General features: G+C 36.5%; 1 protein-coding gene across 2 annotated transcripts in view; it reads left to right on the forward strand.

Moving 5' to 3' along the window:
• The window catches only part of cntnap3 (contactin associated protein family member 3), an 87,403-nt gene extending 69,985 nt beyond the window's left edge, over positions 1–17,418 (forward strand). The window contains exons 17-24 of one of the 2 annotated variants that reach the window (XM_049018824.1): positions 358–576; positions 3,520–3,759; positions 9,177–9,401; positions 10,145–10,278; positions 10,672–10,759; positions 13,517–13,732; positions 14,657–14,728; positions 16,887–17,418. In XM_049018824.1, the coding sequence (XP_048874781.1) occupies positions 358–576; positions 3,520–3,759; positions 9,177–9,401; positions 10,145–10,278; positions 10,672–10,759; positions 13,517–13,732; positions 14,657–14,728; positions 16,887–17,083 (1,391 nt within the window). In that variant the 3' untranslated portion in view covers positions 17,084–17,418. The remainder of the gene's footprint in view (positions 1–357; positions 577–3,519; positions 3,760–9,176; positions 9,402–10,144; positions 10,279–10,671; positions 10,760–13,516; positions 13,733–14,656; positions 14,729–16,886) is intronic. The other variant, XM_049018825.1, reaches the window with a different exon arrangement.
• Positions 17,419–20,198: the final 2,780 nt, after the last annotated feature.

Below are 20,198 nucleotides of genomic sequence, written 5' to 3' on the forward strand. Positions count from 1 at the left end.
CAGGAAAAGGAAAATTATGGATAAAGTAATTAATGTAACATTTTTTTGCTTGCATTTTAATTTGTAGATGAACTGTGATTTTGTTTTGCTTGATATTTTGCTTGACTGAACAAACCGCATGTGAAATCAACATGGAACCTCGTGATAAATATCACAGTATTTCAAAGCAGATAGGTTTAAGTGATGAATATTAAAAGAAATACATGTTTTAAGTTTGATTTATTCTATGTATTCTATGTAATTCTATCTACAGTATGTGATTATTATTATTATTTTGTCTGTTTGTTTGTCTGTTTGTTTGTTTGTCTGTTTGTTTGTTTGTCTGTTTGTCTGTCTGATTGTTTGTTTACTCTTCAGCCCCTTCTGAGGTTGTTTTCTCGTATGATGTGGGAAATGGTCCATTTGATGTGAGAGTTAAGACACAGACTCCATTAAATGACAACCGGTGGCACTATGTGAAAGCTGAGAGGAATGTGAAAGAAGCTTCCCTGCAAGTGGATCAGCTGCCAACTCGGACCCAGAAGGCTCCTGTCAATGGGCACATTCACCTACAACTCAACAGCCAATTATTTGTAGGTAGGAGATCATTTCTCCCATTAAACACTGTGTAGCTGTTTTTTCCATAACTGATCCATTATTAAACCACCAGCATATTTCATAGCTAAGTAGTCAAAATGCTTGCAATGATAGCATGTCACAATCAAAGTACATTTCCTGAAATACTGTATCTTACAATATTGTGCATATTTATGATGGTCTCAAGCTACTACATGTTGCATAAGGTTAGTTTATATTTGTTATATTATTATTGCTTTGTTGTTGCTCATTTTGCTAGATATTCTGCTATAAGCTCTGTCATTTCTACATGACAGTATATACTGAGACAAAGAATCATTAATCAGGTTAAAGATCAAAAAGCCCTGTTTCAAACATTCAGAATTGTTTTTCTCAGTTCAACACATTGGATCACATTGACAAGCTTTGTCTGTGCTTGCATGCCCTTGCTCTCAATTATTGAATACCGGCTACTTGGAAGTCATAAAGGATAAGCACCTACAGCACAAACCTTGTGCAATAGCTAATGCTGCAGTAGTTGCATGTAAATCAAAAGACAAATATATAAACATACAAGCTAATAAATTAGACCGAAGAAGGAAGAACACAGAGTGATGAGAGAAGTATCGATTTCATGGTCTTAGCAAGTAATCCCAAGGAATTACTGCAGGCAAGTGTTGACTGTCTCAACACTAGTCACAATTTAAACTGGATTTGTTGGTAATCCATCTGGAATCAATGGATGTACCCTGAGACTGCAAATTCCAATTACAAGAAAAAAAATTTATGAAATTCACATTAAAACCTTTTGCTCAAATAATGTTCCTTATTTAAAACTGCACAGACCCTAGACAGGAAGCTCTCTTTAGGTATAGTATAGTAATAAATCATTAATGTTTTTAAAACAAGCAAATATGATATTATAAATATGATATTAATAATTCTTATAGGATTCTGGTTCATGAGATACAATGAATTGTTCAAATACATGCTTATGTTTTGAAAATGAGCACCTTTCAAATTTCTCTTGTGCTTGCATAAGGCTATTAATTTCTCAACACGTGGACATTTGCAGGTTTGCCGGCTCTCACACATCCGGGGTGACATTCACGCTTTCAGACTCTCACACTCATGCAAGAAATCTTACGTTAGTTACATCAAAAGTGTTATGGTAGTTTGCAAACCATACAGACTATTTACAAGGTGATAAAACTGTTACATGCATGTAAATTAGTGTGCAGACTTGTATTGAACTGAAAATCTCACTCCAGCCAGCTGCCCAAATTTGGCTACCCCTGCATTTGCTGTCTTTATATCATGCTATTAGAGAAGTCAAACTGATCTGATTTACTTCTGCCTAACAGGTGGCTGTCATTTAAGAGGAGCTGAGGGGGGCTGTTTGTTTTGATGCTGGGATACATGTATTTCTAATAAGATGCTTTCAGTTAGAGGCCGTGTAACAAGGTGGCCATAGAGGTGCCAGAGTCCTGCTGGGCATCGCGCCCTCAGTCGCCTGTGGTCGGCGGCTGATAAAGTCACAGAGACGCAGCCCCTTTCAGGCCCTGGGCCTGCACTCAAAAGTGAGACCATGAGGAGGCAGAGGGAAGAAGGAATGGGAAGCACTTGTTGTACAGGCGCATGAACACGGACTCCACTAAGACAGCAGGGGTCCGTCCGGGAAGCAGGCGCCCCCACTTAATCTAGGCTACTTCCTGCATCTGGCACTTGAGCTTTACCCCCCTCCGCCGCCGCCGTCCCCCCACCCTCTTTCTCATCCTGCCACAGGCTGCATACTGAGTCCTACAGTAGCTACAGATAATGCACACAGAATGTGTAAGCAAAGCAAGGGTGGAAAAATGTTACCGGAAACTTCTCTCTGCCCGTGAGAGTAAGATGCCCTCCTAAGTGGCTCCGTCCGCCCAGCAGCAAGCAGACTGAGATACATCGTGCAGATTTCAGCTCAGATTCACATGGTGTCATTTGCCAGTCGTGATTGGGAGCCCCGAGCAGTGGGGTAAAATTGCCAGGGGATGGGGTGGGGGGGGGGGGGTTGTCGGCTCTGTGGAGTAGCCGGTTTTGGTGACTGATGGGCTGATTGCCAGCACCGAGGGCAGTGTCACTCTTTCGCTCTGTGCTTAGCTTCCCAACATGAAAACTGCAAAAAAAAAAGGATGTGAGTGGAGCTGTTATAGGACGAGGAACCACTGGAGCACTTGTCAGCACTGAGTTCAGCTTCCTGGTAGGAAGGAAGGTATTGTGGGAATGAGAGGCAGATATAAAATCGGTAATGACTGTCAATGGGGAAGTACCGTACTGTGTATACACACAGACACACACCTAAACATACACACATAATAACCAAAGATATTATATGTTTGTTTGTTGGTTAACTTATGGGAACTGGATGCTCAGTTCTGTAGTTCAGCTAATTAGTAAATATTTTCCAATTTTTTTTGATATATTGAAGTTTGGGTGTGTGTGTGTGTATGTGTGTGTAATAAACAAAATTACTATTGTGATTATCTGTACCATTGCACTGCATGTTGATGTTGTCACGGTCATTTCTATTATTTCCCAATAACCAAAAAAGAGGAAGCTGAAAACATCCCCATGTGCTTAAAAGAATCTTAAGAGTGTCCCAGGAAGTCAGAGTGTCCCAGGAAGTTGCTATGAGGGAACAGTGAGAGTGAATAGTGGCCTGACCTCAAGAATTAGGATGTGAAAATGTGAAAATGAAAATAGTTATCAAAAAACCAGGTAGAAAGTCATTTCATGGAAGTAACATTTGCATGAATTGCCACTCACGACTGTTTGTATTGTTGCCATCAAGTGGACAGTATGGGCTTTTTACAAAGCAGCTTTTGTAGTGCAGGGGAAATGGGCCTGGCACTGCGGTGCCGATGTCCGCCATGGAAATGGGGAAGAAAAAGGGGGAAGAACACATGCCTGTCTTTGTTTCTACAGGAGGCACAGCGTCAAGGCAGAAAGGCTTTCTGGGATGCATCCGTTCTTTACAGCTGAATGGAGTAAGACTGGACCTGGAGGAGCGGGCCAAGATCACGCCTGGAGTAAAAGCTGGTTGTCCTGGTCACTGTAGCAGCTATGGCAGCCTCTGTCAGAATGAAGGCAGATGTGTGGAGAGGTACAATGGATTTGAGTGTGACTGCAGTTTTTCTGCATTTTTGGGACCATTCTGCACAAAAGGTAAAAAAGAAACATAGATGAAATATTTCTTGGCCCATTAAAACTATACATTATAATTGTTATTTTAAAAAAAAGAAAACGGCATATGAGGTTATATTGAATATGAACTATGAACAATTTTATGAAAAAACGTGAGGGAGATATGTGACTGAGATGTGAAAACGTTTAAAGGTCTACATTATGTTATGTTTGTTTGTTTTTGCAGAAAGGTCGTCCCCTCTGTTACAGTATATTGTATTGGTTTGCTTATGATCAACGAAAACATCAAAAGCATTATTTATTGGTAGACTGATGTCACCAAGCAAGACATTGTACTGGAAATCAAGCCAAGAAACCGCTGCAAATTTTGTCTAGGTGCCTAGTTTTAAATGACGCAGCACTTTTAATGCTGCCATTGTTTCGTAGTCTTTGAGTCATGTGGCAGGTAGCTTGGAAAGCTTAAAGAAAATAATAATTACTTACAACATAACTTGCGACATAACCTAGTAGTGAAAAATATTGAAAAATATGTGTAAATCTCGGAAAGAATATTTGGTTGTGTTGCATAAGGTATATATGTCCCTTATATACTAAATTAATTAGGCTAGAGTGACTTTTTTGGCAATGAATTATAACTTCATATAATCCATCCATCTTCAAACTGCTTATCCAAAACAGGGCTTCAGTTATCTATAATTAAACATGTTTTAACATTGTATATTTAACTCTGAATGTGTTTAAAACAAAACAAGTCAATCTACTGCATTGTCAATTAACTTTTAGCTTTTCACCTTTTAATTGTTTCTAATTGTCCAATGTTAAGCATAATAACTAATGAATTCTAAGCAATAGTGATTAACAAAGTGTAAGTTGTGTCCATTATATAAAAAATTACCCGTAATGCCTATCCACAAAGCCAATAATGCATTCTTCTAGATGAAACCCATCCATCCATCCATTTTCCAAACCGCTTATCCTACTGGGTGGTGGGGGGTCCGGAGCCTATCCCGGAAGCAATGGGCACGAGGCAGGGAACAACCCAGGATGGGGGGCCAGCCCATCGCAGGGCACATTCACACACCATTCCTTACACACATACACTCCTATGGGCAATTTAGTAACTCCAATTAGCCTCAGCATGTTTTTAGACTGTGGGGGGAAACCGGTGTACCCGGAGGAAACCCCACGACGACATGGGGAGAACATGCAAACTCCACACACATGTGACCCAGGCAGAGACTTGAACCCGGGTCCCAGAGGTGTGAGGCAACAGTGCTAACCACTGCACCACCATGCCACCCCTATTCTAAATATCTATACTAAAACATTTTTTTAGATGAAACCAAATGTTTAATTAGTGGTTTTATAACATTTATTTTGAAGCAACATTTTCACAGTTTTTAACAGAATTTAAAATTAAGAAAAAAATAGGGCTTTTCACCCTGTGCACTTTATTTAGTGGGAAATTTATTTGCTCAACATCTCCATCATGGCTGATTAAATGGGAGCTCAGCTAAGGAACACCAGCCGCATGCTGACTTGTGATACGCCAGGTATTTGGTCTTGCTCCATTCATTTTTCATATCCTTTTTCACTGCTAATCCAATGCAGCACCACTGTGAGCCTGATCATTTGCCAGAAAGCATGGGGCTCCACACAGGGGGCGTCCATCCACAGGATGTGGGTCCATCGTAAGGCGCACACAGTCAAATCCCAACCCGATGTGTACATGATGTTAGAAAACTTACCGTCAGCAACCGGAATTATAATAAGATATAGAATTGCTCAGTTAGTAAAAGTGCATCGCTCTCTATTGTAAGCCAGTGCTGCAGTTAAAACGGTTTCCCAGATATTAGTTACCTGGACTTGAACAATAGGTTTTTAAGGAAGGTTTTGGCTTCCAAACTCACATCAAAACACATCAACTGAAAAATGAGAAGCAGGTTACCAGAAAGGAAAACTGAACCATAGATTTAACCCGCACCTTTTAGTTTATAACGCATATTTTTGGGTAAAAGGAAAAGATAAGCACTCGCTGCTTATCTTGCAAATTGCTCAATAGTTAGGATCTATTGTCCACTCAGAGGCTTTCGGTTCCGGACAGAATAAATTTTTTAGTTTTTAGTCTTGTCTTAAAGACAAAGTGTTTAAAAATCCTATGCCTGGTTCCATTTGTATGGTTAACAATACTTAAGGCTGAAAAATAAAAGATATCTTGATAAAGGAGCTGAGGAACAGTGCATATATCATCACAGAGAATAAGAGGTACTCTCAAGGGACATGAATGTCAGAAGAAATAGTTAATTATTTCTATTTAATACTGTTTTCCCAAGTACCACAGTGGGTAGCCCTTTTGCAGGGTGTCTGTATGGACTTTTGAATGTTCTTCCCATGTTTTGATATTTCCTCCCACAGTTCAAATGAGAAGTGGCATCTCTAATTTTTCTCTAGTTTATATGTGTGAATGTTTGTGGGTGGGGGGCCAGGATGGACTGGGGTCCTGTCCCGGGTACTTTGCTGCTTTGTGTCCTATACTGCATGGGATAGGTACCAAACCCTGTATTGGATAAGTGGTTAGAAGATGGATGGTGGCAGGAGTGAATAGTTCAGGTCCAGCTAGTAAAAATCCAGCCCAAGATTTTGTTTCAACCAACCAGTTGACTATTCTGTGACTCTTTATGCTCAACTGGTTGGTTGAACCAAAATCTCGGGCTGGACCTTTTTTCTGGACCTGAACCACCCAGCTCTGGATGGTGATGAGATGATTTTCTTAAGTGTATTACAGAAAGTTCCCTCCTAGAACTCGAATCGGAACCCCACAAGCTTTTAATCATGATATCTACCACTAGTTTTTGTAAATTAGTCTTTTCACCTGCAGTATCTAATGCAAATGAGATATAGCATTAATTATACATACTGTAACAGCAACATTCACAGCTGGAATGTTTCACATCTTCTGATTTTGAGTCTGGCAACATACTTCATATCACATCATTAACAAGTTATATTATAATGGGACTGTGAATCAGTCGTGCTTACAGCAGCATCGTGATTTGTTTTCTTAGCTTTTGTTTGACTAGATTGTTTGATAATCAAATAGATAGATTGATAGATAGTTGACACTTTACTGATGTGAAATGGATTACCTGTAAATTAACAGATTTACATCTGCATTATAATTAAGGTCTGCTTTAACACTACATTGTAATCATTATATTACCTATTTTTTTGTTTTGTTTTGGTTGTTGATTGTTTTGCTTAGGGTGTCAAGAATAGTGGCAAGTTACTTTGACAGTTTAAATTGCCTCTGTGCTTGATGGAGCATCATTCATTTTTCAGGGATTCATTTTTCCAGATGAAGCCATTACCGATTATACCCATTAAGTTTGTCATAGTGGTGTCTGTCAAAGTGCAGCCAAAAATAGTTTTACAAGGTAGGTCAGTTGCAGTTCCATTGTGAGAACTGACAGTGCAGTGTTGCTTAAGTATGAACTTCAATTCCATAGGATAGACAGGATCTTGAGTGTGATTAATAATAATAATAATGATAAGCAGGCACTGATAATATTTTGGACAAAAGCAACATTTACAAATGAATATCTGATGGTATCAGTTTAATGTGAATGTAAAAAATGTCTTGTAATCATAATCTTACTGATGCTGACAGGCAAGTTAGAGAGGAAGTCAGCAAATTCTCCAGTAAATCCAGGAAACGGGCCAAGAGCTAGCTGAGGTAGCAAGAAAAATAAAGTTGTGAGAGGCAGTAGAACTTTTATTACCATCAAGGGTGTTCACATTTAACAGTGTTTTAAAATGCCTGAAAACAACCATTTAAATCTAGGTGTTGGAGGTCAACAGAAACCAAATTTATAGGTAGGTGCAATCTTACTAGCATTGATGGTTTTTATTTCAACGGGAAGCTAATAAAACACACTCAGTTCCCGTGACCTAGATTCTCAGCCACATTTCCTGGAGTCCCCAAATATATCTGGTTGTGGAATCTGATTGGAAACTATAATTTTTAAAAACCAGCCTGATACACTTTACCCTTTTTCACATATGCATCATCATTGTGAGAGCTGTTTGTAAATCTTATAGATTAGAAACCTTGTGATCATACTTTTCCATTAAACTTCTTAGTCACACATGTAATGACTACACATTCTCATTAATAAAACTCAGATTCAAATAACCTGCTGTTGCTGTGACACGCATGTTAAAATATTAATTCTTTAGTCATTTATTAGGATGATGCCTCTAAATCATAGGCATATTATTTTGATATGGGTGTTCCCTTTAAAACTAGTATCCCTATTATAATGAATTTACTATTTATATCTCTATTTCACAAGTTATGTTATAGTAAACTACTATAAGAGAAAAATGGTATCTATGACATATAATAACTTGTGACTATTAATTAAACCTATAAATGTGTCTGTCTCTAGGATTTAACAAGACAGTTGTATTTCAGGATTGATTGCTGTCCATGCGATAGTAGTGTATAACAACCCATACATTTTTTATTTATTTATGTACTTTAAAACAGGTAAATACCCTAGTGGCTTTAGTAAAATGAGATTAGAAAATAAGACCTCTCAGGTGTATAGAATCATGACTATACCGTACAAAAATAGATAATATGGTAAATATATTAAGTAGACAATGGTGTTGAACAGCAGAATTGTGCAATACTTTTGCAAAGGGACAGGATTCTGCTAATCTGAACAATTAGTGTACACAGGACACAGCTGTTTGTCAGAATATAAAACATGACTAAAATATTCTTATCCATGTCCCACACCTGCTAATCTAGGACAGGGTGATAGTGAAGCTGGAGCCCATCCCAAGAAGTACAGGGTACAAGGAGGGGGCCACCCTGGGGGGTATGGCTGGGAGAGCGTAAAAATATATAAACAGTTTAATAATAGAGCTAAGACTCCCTGTCAAAGTGATTAACCACATACAGTAAGCAGTGCAGCTTCCCCTGCATAGGACCCTGCATAGGAAAAGCAGGTACAGAGGATGGATGGATGGATGGATGGATGGATGGATGGATGGATGGATAAAAAATGGGTTACATAGCCAGTATAAAGTATAGCTTATAGCTTATATAGCTTAACTGTAATGAGGTTTGGCCAATTTGTAGCTTATAAATAAAATAAATATTTGTGTTTGCTCACTGAACTACCCAGTTTTCTTTTGTAACATTAGAAACAAAGTTAGTGAGTTCATACAAAAAAAACCCAGTCTACACTCCCTCCGTATGTCATGCTTTCCAACATGTCCTTTGAAGTCTCGACAGGCTGACAGGTTCTCTGCTATTATGACAAACTTTGTATACATATACAGCAATATGACGACTCTTCTAACCCAGTTGTTAACTATCTGAATATATTTGTTTGAACGCACTCTTTTCTCTTTTTAATTTATTTCAGAGGTCTCTGCTTACTTTAAACCTGGAACATCTGTAGCGTACACCTTTAAGGAACCGTATGAATTGAACAGAAATGCAAGTTCCCAATCATCTTCTATTTACTCAGATTTGACCCTTAGAGGTGAAAGCATTGCATTCAGTTTCCGCACCACTCAGGCCCCTACGCTGCTCCTGTACGTTAGCTCGTACTATCGGGAGTACCTTGCAGTCATGCTCAACAGAATCGGTGAGTTGAACATTCATTCATTTTATGTGCTGCTTCTTCGTAAATTATTTTGGAAATGCTCAGTTTCTAAGTAGATATTCAGTGTTATTCCTTTCAGGATAAGTCAATTCTGTCATGATTACTAGCTAAAAAAATATTATTAACGAACTAAGCAGAAGCAAATATATAAATTGCAAAACTTTAAATTGTGACTTTTGTTTTAAAAATTTCCTATAAATACTCCCATTCTATACTCCCACTTTCCCCTACAAATGCTCCCATTTTATGCTCCGAATTTCTCCTATAAATACTCCCATTCTATACTCCCCATTTCCCCTACAAATTCTCCCGTAGCATCTCTATTGAACTGAATTTGTTTGACGATCAGTCGCAGTTGTTTATGAATATTACATTATTTCAGAGGGCAAACTGATCATTTTATGGTTTTTAGCTCTTATAATGTAGGTATTGAATTAATTAAAATGATAATAATCAGGTGAAACTTTGTAGTCACAAGGAGATTATATTACAAAGAAAGTAGCACTTACTAATTGCATTAAACCACTCCCGCTAGATGATTATGTATCTTTAAAACATCTAAATTTGTTGGTCTGCTGAGAATTTTTTGGGAGTAAGTATTTTGGAAGAAATCTTTATGAATTTAGCAATATAAGCCAGAATCTACTTCACATTATATTTAATTTAAGGTATATGTTCTTCTTGTGTGCCTTTAAAATGCATGACAAATGGCTTATTGTTTAAAGGTTACTTGGATATTAAATACAAATTGCAAAATACCAAAGATGCAGAAGTTTTCAGGATAAGTACAAGAAATATTGCAAATGGACTAATACATAAAGTGCTCATAAAACGGCAAGCAGATGCTCTTAGTGTTCAGGTAATGTATTTGTGTTGCTTTCTGATATTTTTTCTTTAAATAGATTTTTTTTTTAAGTGTGCATCTAAAATTTGTGAATATTTTCTTGTTGATGGACAGTCTAATTTCCTAAACACTGCTGTGCATGAAATAACTTTATCAATTAGGCCAAGCTTTCATAATAATCATATTTTGAACATGTAAGCCCACCTAGAAAATTGGTTCAGAAGCAGTTCGTATAACTGAATGAAATGGGCTCAACATCAATTCAATGATGCGTTTAAAGTACTTTGAAAAGTGGCTTTAATTAAAAAGCTCTCTATGGAAGAATACACATTCGATCATTTGAAACATGGGTGTGTCAATTTCCATTCTAAACAATTCACTGTATTTACTGAATCCTTTATTTCCCAGATTGACCAGAACACCAGAGAGGAATTCAATGTAACATCTGACAATGAATTCAATGCCATCAAGTCAATTGTTATTGGAAAAATATATGGTAAGAAAAGCTATACTTGGTTGTTATTGTGGATAAATCATTGGTGCATTAAGGAGGATCTCGTTTGTTTGTAGCTACATTATCTCCATATTTTGTTGGCTCAGAATCAAACAAAAAAATCTGTCTTTCATGTGGTACTTACAGTAAAATTAAATACCATACTAAATGTTTTGCTTTGGAGCAAAGAACAATGTGTACAGTTTTACTTCATCAAAAGTCATGTTTTCTTTAAAGCTGAAGAACAAAATACGTGATTTTGGGATTTTGTTTTGGACAGCACGGTTTTCGACTATGTTATTTATATGTCATATAAGTATTTTTTAAACTCAGATATATTAAATGCTTCAAATATATATTTCTATTAAATGTCCAGCCTATCAAATCTGTAAATCTTTAGAAAATACGTGTCAAACAAATGAAAACTTTAAATATCTTAGGGACACGGGTAGCAGGAGGACTCAAAAAGGATCGTAACGTTGATATCTTCACTCATGAATGCAAAATATGTTGGTTCAGGAATGAATGTGATTAATAGCTCATTAGTGCAATTGCACATTGTCACAGCTTTGTTTAATTGAGTGTTTTTTCATATGAAGGTGAAAAAATCTGCATCATACACTAAACACACATAAAGAGTTACTGAAAGGGTTTTATATGTCAACAGACACACAAAATGAACTCAAAAAGGACTTCACCCCTAGAAAAACATTTGTAAATTCACAATTACAAACACAGCTACAAAGGTGAGGCATAATGATGATTAGCAGTGTTAATCAGAGGTCTGACCGCAAAGACTCAGTGCAAAAATTGCAGGTGCATCAATCACAAAAAACCTGCTTAATTATTTAATCTTTCAAGGAGAAAAGTCGCAAAAAACACAACAGACTGTGCATCAAGAAAGGGAAACATATTCTCTACACACAACAGCACTAAGCACCTCACCACCTTGCTGATCCAGAGAAGAAGCTTGAGTTTTTAAATATTTTACGGTTATGTGTACTATAGAAACTTTTTTCCTTACTTCTAAAAATATGCTTTACAAAGCTAAATATAGTTGAGTGATTGATAGTTACATCTCAGGTTCAGTTTTCCATCCATCCATCCATTTTCCAAACCGCTTATCCTACTGGGTCGCGGGGGGTCCGGAGCCTATCCCAGAATCAATAGGCACGAGGCAGGGAACAACCCAGGATGGGGGGCCAGCCCATCGCAGGGCACACTCACACACCAGTCACTCACACATGCACACCTACGGGCAATTTTAGCAAGTCCAATTAGCCTCAGCATGTTTTTGGACTGTGGGGGGAAACCAGAGTACCCGGAGGAAACCCCACGACTACATGGGGAGAACATGCAAACTCCACACACATGTGACCCAGGCGGAGACTCAGGTTCAGTTTTCCTTTCTGGTAAACTAGATTTTACCTTTTGGTTGTTGTTTTGATGTGAATTTGTAAGCCAAAACCTCTTGCAGTACCATTTCACTAGTTAATCAGCAGAGGGTTACAATGTGGACACGTATATATGCATATATGTGTATCTACATATTTACATATAGATTAATAAGAAGTTTTAGTTTCAGCAGCACTATAAATGTATTACATGCATTATATAGGATGGATTCATATAAAGAGCCATTGGCTATAATTGTTGCTGCACAGGTTTGGTATTGTGTCTATGTAAATTACAATGGACCTTATTTCAGTTTTCTGCTGAATGTCTGCAAAGAGTAGAAGTTTATTAGAATCCTTAAAAAACTCAGGATAAATAAATATGCTGGATAGATGTGGACATTCTCCCAAGGAATACGTTAATTAGTAAAAGTTAAAGCTCCTTCAAACTGCCAGAGGATCTCCTGACCTACTCGCAGCCTTTTTTACAGTATTCCACAATTTTTTTTTCTCTGTGGCGCCGAGGTCTGGACGCTGACTTGGCCGTTCCAAGGCTTTGATCATGATTTTTAGAAGCCATTTTTAGTTGACTTTGAAGTGTGCATTTGGTCGTTATCATATTGGAAGGTGAAATTCCTCTTCATCTTCAGATTTTGGATAGAGGTCATCTGTTTTTTTTTCCAGAATATCTTAATATATGTAGCTGGTCAGTACCCACATATATCCTGACTAGAACCCCTGTCTGAGATGAATTGACACAGCCCTGTGTCATGATGTCATGCTTCATATGGATGGTCTTCATTGTATGATGAGTTGCTTTGTCTTTACACTAAATATATTTTTTTAAATTAAGGCCAAAAATTCAACATTTGTATCATCAGATCATTAAGGCATTTGGTCACATGGTTTGCCGTGACTGAATGTATTTATGTGTATTTATATTTTTGGGATGCTACTGCTTCTCCTTTACTATTTAATATTAAGATTTATACTTCTCTTGATTTAAAGCAGATTCTCAAAATTTCAAGCAGAATAACATTGTAAATAAATGCAACATGTAATTCTCGTGCAAAAAATATAGCAAATATAGGATAATATACGGAGTACTATACCCATGAGGAAGTATTTGTGTCAAACAATGCAAGCATAACGAAATAAATATAAATACTGGGTAAATAGTCTGCGTTAGGCTTCCAATTAGCCTTTTCTGAGAATAGAATGCTCCATCGTCCCATAATAGGGTAACGTAATAAGTGGGTATATTTTAAGTAATGACAGACTGTAGATGGAGAATATTGCATTTAAAACTTACAGGTTGGAATGCACTTTTCAACCTCTTTTTGTCTTCATCCTGTTGCTCTTACAGACAATAGTGACTTGGACCCTGATATTTCCCGCCTGAATTTTCTGGGCTTCACTGGCTGCCTCTCTGGGGTGCAGTTCAACAGCCTTGCTCCACTTAAGGCGGCCCTGCTCCACCCGAATAGCAGCCCCGTCACTGTGAAGGGGTATCTCTACGAGTCACAGTGCGGAGCCTCACTGACGAATCCCTTTGCTGTGGAAACCACTCATTCATTGTCAGGTAAAGTGTCTTGAGTAACATGACATAAGGTCAATAAGAATAAGCTAAGCCTAATTAATAGTTATCAATAATGGAACCTTGGTAGGAAATCTATATGGTAACACTTTACTTACAGTAAAACAATCATCATAATGCATTATAATACATTCATAAAGTATTCTATACACAGCTATAACTATAAAAAGCCATAACACATTAAACAGTGTGAAGCTGTCATCTTTAATGCATTGTAGATACCTTATTACCTTATACCTTATAGGTAGCTTATTATATAGATACTATAATGCATTATAATGCATTATGAAGGTATTTATAGTGCATTATTGATGACTGATTCATTGAGCATTCATAATACATAATATACATGGCTATACTTATGCCTTTTAATAAATAGTTATAGCCTGGTCTATAATACTTTATGAATGCATTATATGAAGGTATCTGTAATTCATTATGCATGAATGCTTTAAGTAAATTGTTAAAATCTAGATTTATCATTTGTAAATTTACATATTAAATAAAAATCAGAAGTTACACAGATTTCTCCTTCCCAAAACATATCCTCTTTATCTATGTCTATCTCCAGTATCTTGTACACATCTTTTTACATGAATTTTAACATATGTTTCTTAAGGCTAGAATTTATCTTCAAATTTTTCTAATGTTTGTATAATTATTCTACGGGTTGCATTATTACTATGTGATTGATCGTGTATCAACTATAGTTTATTAAGTATTATTTATTTGGTGTGATTTATTTTAACATTGAAAACAGTTCTCTGTGCATAACTGCAATGATTGAAAAGAGGAAAAATGGTGCATAATATGCTAGGAAGCACATGTTATGACTGATTACATCTAAACAATAGCAATCTTTTCTGTCCTTCTGTCTTTTCTGTCTCCTTTATCTTTTTCTGCTTTTAGATCATTCGGGTACAATAGATACCACTGAGCCAATAGTCAATGCAATAAGGAGCGACTCTGCTCTAATTGGAGGTAACAGGGACTGTAGTTTACCAGTAATACTGCTGTAATTTTGACCATCGCTATACAATTTCATTAAAAAAATACACAATCAGTATTCAATTCATATTCAGCATGACCTAGTTTCACAATTATATATTTCAAATTTCTGTCATTGTTCTCATCAGTAATGTGAGACAACTGTCATTTATGTATTTACTTAATTTCGTAATTTGAGGGATTTTGAAACTGACAGTACACAAACACACACCCACACACACACACACACACACACACACACACACACACACACGCACACACACACACACACACATATATATATATATATATATATATATATATATATATATATATATATATATATATATATAAATGACTGGTACGCAAGTGCACATTCACCTTTAAAAGCAATATGTGCGATTAATCGATATGTTATCGATAAATATAATAGCGTAAATACATACATATTTTATGTACATTTATGTACAAAATATTACTGTGCATTTTAACCTCTATACTGCAAATGAAGTACAAATTAGCATATAAAAGTTAAAATGCATGGTAAGTTCTTGTTATATCAGCGCAAATGCACGTAAAATACATACACATTCACGCTCCTACAACAATCGATCGCCGCACGTATTGCTTTTAAAGGTGAATGCGTACTTGCATACAAGTTATGTCTATATATATATATATATATATATATATATATATGTGTGTCTGTGTGTGTGCATGTGAGCGGGTATTCAGTACCTTATGGGAACACAATGCTTGATAAATATCTGTTTTTTTTTCCCTTATGGGGACCAGTTTCCTGGTCCCACAAAGGGAAACCTCAATTTTATAAAAATTGGTAACTGCTATGAAAAAAACTAAAAATGCTAAACTCTTGTATTTTGCTTCGTTACTTATGGTTATGGTTAGGGCAGGGTGGGGGTTAAGGTTGTCATAGTTAGCATTAGCATTTTTGCCATAGAAGTGAATGAGTGGGCCCCATAAGCCGACGTGTATGTGTGTGTGTGTGTGTGTGTGTGTGTCTGTGTGTATGAAGTAAATCTACTACGTTCCTCTAATTGCAAAATTTGTTCCTCAAACTACAAAATTCACTTCAGATGCATGCCTTTTGTGTCTTATTTTTCTGGTCTAAATTTCTCTTCAAGTACTTTCTTGTTTTGGCATGGAACTCTCCAATCAGCATTGACATTGAATTTAGTGCACTGCATTGTCCTTATAAAATCCCCTGCACTACATTGTTCTTATCCATTCCCATCCACTAGATTCTCTTCATTCATTCCCATGCATTGCATTGTTCTTATCCATTCACATCCACCCGATTGTCCTTTTCCTTTCCCATGCACTACATTGTTCTAATCCATTTCCCTCAAGAATTTATACACTTGAGTCATGCCATCCTCAGGAACTTTCAATGACACTTTGGTCTGAATATTTTTTATTAATTATAAACCAGCAATTATGTTGTTGATTAATAATTATAAAGTAGCAAATAAAATTGACTCAAATATGCATTTTTAATGATAGATTCTAATAGTTTTCCTGGGGGTTAAGCTACATCATTGGTAAAGACCTGGGTCAGGCAATATGGAAGATGGCGACTGAAATGTGTCCAGTGGTATGCATACTGTTCTCATGCATGCATACAGTATACTGCATTAATGGTCGAGTAGTAAGCTTCTGATGAAATTCAATATCTACAGTGTAACTATGCAATTTCAGTTGCATCCTTAGATGTTATTTTCCAGTCACAATAGCACTCACAATACAGTATCACTCAGTACCTATGGTCACCTCAGTTGCCAGTTGCCATTACTTTATTTAAAACAATACCTCTGCCCTGCCAAGGAAGGCACCTTCTACAGTTGGAGTACCAAAAAAAGATGCTTAAATTATTTCTTTGTTCTTAAATTCCGTTTTGCAATGGGATTTTAATTTTCACACTGTCGCCTATGGCTTACTCACTGGGGGCTTTGGGTGGGGATGCTGTTTAAGACGATGTAATGTTGTGATAATGCGCTATACAAAAATAAATGTGTTTGTTGTTGCTGTTGGTTGAAGAAACTTTGAAGGAAAGATTCCACTAAGATCAGAATTTCTCAGAAACTGACTAAACACAGCTGCATATAAGTAACATGGTATCTCTTATTTGCAGGTGTCATTGCTGTTGTTATATTTATCATTCTCTGTGCATTGGCAATAATGGCAAAGTTTCTGTATCGACGAAAAGAAACCTTCCAAGGCAGAGAAACCAAGGGGCCCGAACTGGATGACAGCCCTGATTTTCCTTTCACCAATGATCCAAACTCACAGAACATACTGAGTGAGAACCAAAAGGAATACTTGATGTGATAGAATTCTCAATGCTGAAGTGAATCAAGATAATCTGGGGACAAAAATGCCTTGCCAAGTCTAAAGACACTAACAATTAATGTGCAGTATGCATAAATCCCTAAGTAACAGTAAACACTGGTTAATTGAGTTTAAACTAAAAACAATTTTCCACATATTTTCTATTATTTTTGTATATATGCTACTACTTAATATATGTTAAAGGTGTTGGTCCTGGCTTGTAAATATTCTTTACAATGTACATGTTCAATTTACGCATTAATTATAATATCTCATAATTGCATTCTTTTTTCAGTTTCACAAAACATGATTAAAGAAATTAATTAAGATGCACACTACCTACAGTTTAATGCTGTTTCATGAAACATAGTGAAGCATATTGTCAGATAAAAAAAAATATTTGAAGTGTTTAGTAGAATGAATTTTGATGTTATAATACTTCTGACGGTACTTTTTGACAGAATTATTTGACACATTTTTATACTTTTTTCTGGATTTTTGTTTTTTGCCAAATTTCATCTCTGCCCATCGGAACTGCCTGTCAGCAACACTTTCTTGTCTCATAAGAAGCAGAGGGCAGGAGATCCATGCTCCTCTGAGTCATTTGCACAGCAAATCACTATATAGTCTAAAAACACTAAAATTTATAAGAAGGGGCCATGCACTCCCCACTGATGACATCAAACAATTATAAGGTACTTGACAGACCAGTGGAGTCCTTTCATCTTTAAAGAGGCTAGTTAATGAAAACATTGTGGTGGACAGCTCTAGCACCAAAGAGGAGATGAGCGCATGCTGTCACAGAACATAACATGCCTTGTATTTTTGGTGAATGTCTGAGTGCTTTGACGGAGCAAGATTGAAGCAGATAACATCACTGTTTGGAATGAGGTAACATGTACGCTTCGAATGAGCTCACTTCACAGTAAAAATGTATCATCTGTGTAACAGCGGAAACTGTTTATATTTATTTATTGTCTTCTATAAATATATATGAAGTCATTGGTTTTGTAATGGTTAAGAAACCAGTATTAATTGAATTTACATAATGAAATTACTTCTTGATCTTGAACCATCAAATGTAGAAAAATTCAAATACTATGATGCATAATGTTTACACAGTAAGACAGGTGATGTGTCTAAAATGTGATTTTTTTTTTCATTACATTATCCTGTAAATTAGTGGGATGGACTTTGATTCATGTAAATGAAACAACTGAATTGTTAAACCATTTTGAAATTTTATTTTCATCCATTAATTATAACAGAAAACATAAACTTGCATACCTGCAAAAAAAGGCGATCCCTCAATTATTTGAAAGACAGGTGTATTGTTTTACCGCAATGTAGCCTTGGTGGTCTCATAAACCAGTATTTATTTATTTGGGAGAAATATCCTTATAAATTACTTTTGGCCATTTGATTAATTTTCTTTCATTCAGAAAACTTAAAACCCTTTGTAAGTATATTTTGTAAAGCTTGTATTGAGCTGTTATATTGAAACAAAGTTATTGTATCTATTATCACATTCTTCTTATCTGTATCATTATATTTGTGCAAAAGTTTCAGGGAACAAACAAAGCAATTCCAATTGGATATTACTATCGCCAAAAGTGAAGACGTTAATTTTTGGATAATTCATGTGACCAGGATCATTTCTCCCAAGACAACCTGATCATAGGAGCAGCTACAAAAACTCTTGCTTATATTTCAGCATCTGATGCTTTTTGATAACAACAGCTGACATACAAAGAACCCAAGTCATGTTGCTATACTGTTTCATCAGAGAAGCTTTATTAGTTCTGTAAATCAGATATACAGATTAGGGGGTTTTACATTCACATAAACTGATGTGCAGATTTTATGGGAGGAGAATATTAAAGAATGATGTACACAATATTCTGCCCATCTATCTTCTAACTGCTTATCCTGGTCAGGTTTGTGGCTAAGAGTAATATTCTATCTGACAAATCTAACAGCTACGTTCATAGGTTCAGTCAAGTTTTCACTAGAAACAGTACCACTCCTAGCCAAAGTGTGGCACCAGGTGAGCATCTGCGTTGGTGCCGCCCATTGGAGGCAAAGTGAGAGTGGCTGCCCCTCCACAGTCACCAGCCTAGGTGAGCTATGTCACCTGTAGGATTGACCAGCCCTGAATGGAAAATAAGTAGTTTTTTTTGTTCTGTGTCTTAAATTATCAATTTCTGTACTTAGTTTTCCAAGACTCTGACTTGCACTTGTGTGCAACTGTTTGAGACCCTAGACAATGGCAGGCTGTGACAGGCTGCCGGTACGTCTATGGTCTAACCTAGAACAGGTGTACAGGACTCCCAAGTATCCCCAACACCTAATGCAGACGACTGAAACTACAGATAATATTCAACCATCTGTGGACCCCATATACAATGTGATTTTCCATGTACATACATACAGTGTACATTATGAAATTATACAGTACGGTACTGTATACTCTCACGAATGAAAGGGATTTGGACACTTTAGTGAAAGAGATGCTATTGCAACAAAATACTGTCCTTTATCGAGGAATGACAGAGTAATGAAAGTTGTGATTTTTATACCCCTTCAAAGGAAATAGGAACAATGGAAAAAACAGGCTGCTGCTACATATTTTACAATGCAAAACATTGTTTCATATACCTGTACATAACTTATAATGAGAAAAAATATATATGTTTAAAAATAGCCTATTGTGAGTATTCCCCAGATTAATGCTTGTACTTGCTTGGCGCGTGGTTTGAAACTTACGAACCATTTCTGGATTTTTTTTTGGACCACTGTAAATCAAGGATATCCGAAACCCCTGATACAGGGGTCCTACTGTATTATAATCCTACATGGATAAGTAGTGGCTATAAAAGTATATATTTATACAAAAGAATATATATGTATAGATATCCCAACATGGCACATTTTTGTCATACTGTAGGTCTGCCAGTTTTTATCAATGATGTATGTTCAACCTGGAACACAGTGACAGATGATTTAGACCGATTGATGCTTGTACATTTTTGAAAAGGCTGGTCTTATGGAGTCCCTTATCACAACATTTTGACCTTTCTCTTTGTATCATGTTATTGGCAGACATTTAGAAGGG

The sequence above is a fragment of the Brienomyrus brachyistius genome, chromosome 7 (assembly GCF_023856365.1).
Source record: "Brienomyrus brachyistius isolate T26 chromosome 7, BBRACH_0.4, whole genome shotgun sequence".
NCBI lineage: Eukaryota > Metazoa > Chordata > Actinopteri > Osteoglossiformes > Mormyridae > Brienomyrus > Brienomyrus brachyistius.